Genomic DNA, 4,876 nt, shown 5'->3' on the forward strand with positions numbered 1-4,876 from the left:
TTATTGTTTACCCTTCTAATAAAATAAATCCATCGATCAGCAATTCGATATTTCACATTTTTTTTGAACAACAATACTAAGAAAGAAATAATATATATCATCCAATTCCAGCAAAGTCAAGAAATACTATTAATGTGAGAACAGTAAGAGATAAAAGGCGAACTTCAGTGTCACTTTCGCGTTTGATGAGCTGACGGTTACCCATTTGAAAATTCCAACGTTAAATCTCTATTATGCTACACGCCAATATTGTTCTCACCTCCACAGACGAACGATTTGCAACTCCAAATCACATCGTCACTGATTTAGCCTGAGCGATAATTTAGCTACTCTTTTTACCAAGGCGTTGTTTTAGTTTTGGCAATCGATGTTACCGTTGCTGCGGTCAATAGATTCATATTAGCACTCATTATGGAGAGTTGCAATACAAAATTTGTCGACAGAAGCAGGAGGGAAAGCGAGTATGCATGAGAAAGTAGTTGGGATACTCAGAAGTCAGTACACAGTGGCGGAGAGTAGGTTATCCTATAGGGAGTGTGCCAACTGTTCTAGTGATGTCGAGCCGACAGATCTACTCAGTTGGAATGAGGAGGGCAGGAGGCTCATAAATTATTTCTTGTAGGATTTTCCTCTTGGTTTTAACTTTTTTCTTTTTCTTTTGTTGTATGTAGACACAATGGCACGAAACACTTGCGAAAATGATAGCTTTTTATGATGATTTGAATTTGATTTATGATGATGATGAACTGAAAGTTTTAAGCTTCAGCAAACTCGCATGAAATTACGCAGCTTAAAAGTGATATGTTTTAAAAAAAAATAGCAGATTGTAACCTCGTGAATTGTGGGTTGTTTTCATTTTAAATATATAACTTTGCAATATATCTGTACTTTTTCAAATATTCAATTTCAAATTTTTACAAGTTTCAACTCTAAGTGTAATATACAGAAGATAGAAATGTTTTACGAGATGGAATATACCGCGTACGACATCAAAACTACTGGAATGCCGATAACGTACGGTAAGAATCAGTGGAATATGCAAAATTTGGCAGGCTATGTTCCTGGGATAAGACTCTATCGGCATAGTAATAAATATATATGGTTTTTATCATATTTATTCTACGGGACAAATTCAATACTGATTTATGTCACAATGCCGCCCTAACCTCTGATTGACCTCTGATGTATTGTTGGTGAAACCAATGTGCCATCGCGGCAGTCTGTGCTGGCGAAGCATGTGTCATTGCGAGACATTGGCTTGAATCGATCGATAAGTTATTGTCACAAAATGCAAATGCTTTATCTGATATATTAGTGATGGTATTATGTACTTTGTACAGTATATTTTGGCCAACAATAATAAGTATGGAAAGTAACACATTTCTGTAAAAAGTATGCGCATGTCGAAAACCATTCATTGAGTTTCCTATATTTTTGTGCAAATGATCACATTGTACTTGAATGCTGATATTCTAACGTCCTATCCTACTAGCAAATTGTGGCTAGTTTTCTTCGGGTACTTTCAACCAACTCTTGCGCAAAAACAAATTCACGGTACTGCTCAGAACACTAACGTTTTGTCGATGAAACATGTCACATGTTTTTCTTGCCATCTGCATAATCCTATATACATATACTAATAGCTTTGCTATGGTTATTTGCGAAAATTACGATTAAAATCATTGCACACTGCGTAGAAATTTATGGCGCGGGAAAAGTTTCATCTTGGATGTACCCCATTCTGTCCCGAAACCGTGTAGTGAATTTTTTTTGTTTACAGTGGTATCCCGATGTGTACTGATCGTAAGTTGATTTTTCATACAGTCCGATTACCAGTAAATTAGCCCATGGTGGGTAAGTTTTGGCACTTGCATCACACGGAAATTTCCTATTGTTTACTTGCGTTTTTCCGATTAAATGAAATCCATTTTTCATGTGGAATTTCACAGCTCGTTCACAGTGACTTGGAAAAAATACAACCGGGTCTTTGTAAGTTCGTGACCATTGACATATCGTTTTGTCACCTGCTTGCACAAAGTCAGGTAGAGGCAATGGAAAAGAGTGAGTCGTTGACACAGTAGAAATCATTTGGCTTGTTTTTCCGTAATTTTCTATTCCACTTAAGGGCATGTTCATCTGGCATCTTCTGCGTGGTGTCATTAAATTTCTGACTGAAGGTAGTTGTTTTTCTTGATAATTTTGTAGAATTTGCATGCAATCTGGATAGCTGGCACTACCGTACCCCTTTCCAGCAAATTCGGGATCAATGGCCCAGAAAAACGCCATCCATGCTTCAAATTTAAGCTTGCATATCTTTGTCATAATATTCTCTGTCTCCCATTTTTCATGGCTGAAAATATAGAAATTTGATTTTTATTGCTCTTATATAAATATATGAGTATTTGGAACATTGATACTAAATTAGTCAATGGTTTTAATTAATGTACCTGATTATGTTGTGGTAGGCATCGTTGTCAATATCATTCAGTCCGTAGTTTTCGTAGGATTTGAAAAATGTGTCGTCATCAGCGCAATCCCAGTCTCCACCATCTGTGGTAGGAGGGACGAAGAGTGCTCCACCAATTATTTTTTTATCATCAGCGAACGATTTCTATAACAAATATCAAATTTAATGACGTCATAGATGTTGGTGGCATTGTTAATAAAAACGAATTGCTTCTATTAGCGAACATTATTTTAATGAAATTTAAATATTTTCCGCTGTATTTAAGTCGACAACACCGGTACGTAATAACGAACTTCCGCAAAGAATAAATTCATTAAAAAAATTATAAATATATACCTTCAATTGACAACTATCATCTTCTTCGTTAACCATGCGTATGCAAAGCAACAGTGAATTTCCGTGACGAACGGCCACGTCATAGTTTGCTTCTATGTAATTCGTGAGAAATTCTTTCCGTTTAACTTCGTTTGGAATCAGATACTTGTACAGCGGATATTTGAAGTACGCCTGGACAAAGCAATGACGTATTTGAAACCATTCTTTTTCGCTGCTGGCTATGGACGTTGATACACGCCTGAATGAGTTATAGTATTTAAAATTAATAATGCTGTTGAGAGCTAATGACCAAACATGCATGGCACCAACATGTCTAATATTATTTAAAATGTGAAGGTGATGTCGATTTTTCAATGGAAATCGCGGTTAAGTTGAAAGAACAATCTAAACGTGTAACTGCGAATGTACGGATGCTTTTAACAATGACATCGGCCAGAAGCCTACTTTCTATGCTTCCCTATGCCATTTGCTTTAAGTTGTATACTAATCCCAACCCCTAAAAATTGAAATTGTCGAATTCTTATATATCCACGAGCAAGGTGCTCCAACTTGCCGAATTTTGCAATGTTAAAATTCACTATTGGACTATTTCCGTGTAAAACTAGTCGGCGCATTTAAATTTTCATTTTATAAATCGCTTTGTAATAATAATCATACCTAACATTGATTATGTATTCTCCACTGTTTAATGATACCAAACAAAGTAAAATAATCCTTACCTATTCATAATAATATATTTACAACTCTAGTTGAATTTCCTAATTTTCGGACCTTTCAAATCACGCAAATATATATCAAATTACAGAAATAATATAGCCAAAGGCCAAGCTATGAAGTAAATTCATGATTAATAAGAATTTTATACTATATTTAAATCAAGTAAATTCTGAAAAATCTTGCACGGAATTTAAAAAAACCTCAAAAGCAGTACGGCTACCGGCTACAATCTTACAACGCAAACTGCAGTTCATTTCTACAGCCGTGAGCAATTTCGATCGATATTGGCTGCAAATTAGTTGAAGTATATATATATATATAAGTCACGATTTGGCATAGAATGGGCGAAATTGAAACCAATAATGAAACGCGAAACGGAAATCCGGTTGCTGTATTTATTATTTTATGTTGTATCTAAATTTATTAAGTCATGATCCATTTATTATCGGGGGGTTTCAAAGATATTTTAGAAGTAAATTTGCGGCTTCTTGCGTTACAAAATGATTTTGAAGTAGGTCGTGTTATTATTAGTAATTTGGATCACACATCTGTCGAAGCAAACAAGATTAACCAACATCACAGTTCAGTGGTTTTTGTTCTAATAATAAATTGAACGGTTTATATTTACCAATCAAGACAGTCAAATATGAAATATAATCCTAATTTGCCTTATTTTGGATTTTTACATACATGACATCATCATTCGTGCCTGTATATCATGATACACAAATAAAAAAAACTAATTTTCTGGAAAATGCCAATTGCAGATTAAAAGCTTCAATACATTACACTCTACAATACAAAGTACATAACTTTCAACGTAATTTTCAAATTTTTATCTGGTGGATCAAAATGACCTGAGTCGACCTAATATTCGCGTCAAAACTTCTTTTTATGGCCTAATATATTCATCTATCGATAAAGCCAAAGAAAGTTTGTGTAGTTATTAATTTGATACTCACGTAGTATGTGTACCAGGTGAGGGTTAGGCCATAAATTTATTCCGATTTTTCCTATTTTAGTTCTATTACAAGTTCGGAGACTATCTGTGTCAACCAAGTGAATTTACCCCATTCCCATAGGCTCCCGTGCCTTTACAACTGGATGTAAAGTAAGCAAACAAAATTAGTTACCTCCATATTGGTCACATACTTATGGAGCGCCATTAATTTTAATTGTCGAATTATCTGGATGGTACATGCTAATACAGTTGATTCACCCCATGACAAAAACAAAATTTGAGTTTGATAGTTACACCAGAAGGACAAACTGAGTTGCTTTTACACTCGCAAATAAAACAAGTAATAGAACCTTCCGTGACTTTCATACATTTAAATTATCTTATTATAATCTATA

General features: G+C 34.7%; 1 protein-coding gene across 1 annotated transcript; it reads right to left on the bottom strand.

The window, feature by feature from the left end:
- Window positions 1–868: 868 nt before the first annotated feature.
- Window positions 869–3,918, bottom strand: LOC120345012 (uncharacterized). The gene is made up of 4 exons (XM_039414378.2): window positions 3,523–3,918; window positions 2,804–3,041; window positions 2,448–2,611; window positions 869–2,350 (listed from the first exon to the last, which is right to left on the bottom strand). The coding sequence occupies exons 1-4, from the start codon at window positions 3,528–3,530 to the stop codon at window positions 1,702–1,704; spliced, it is 1,059 nt and encodes a 352-aa protein (XP_039270312.2). The 5' UTR covers window positions 3,531–3,918; the 3' UTR covers window positions 869–1,701.
- Window positions 3,919–4,876: the final 958 nt, after the last annotated feature.

The sequence above is a fragment of the Styela clava genome, chromosome 5 (genome assembly GCF_964204865.1).
Source record: "Styela clava chromosome 5, kaStyClav1.hap1.2, whole genome shotgun sequence".
Taxonomy (NCBI): Eukaryota; Metazoa; Chordata; class Ascidiacea; order Stolidobranchia; family Styelidae; genus Styela; species Styela clava.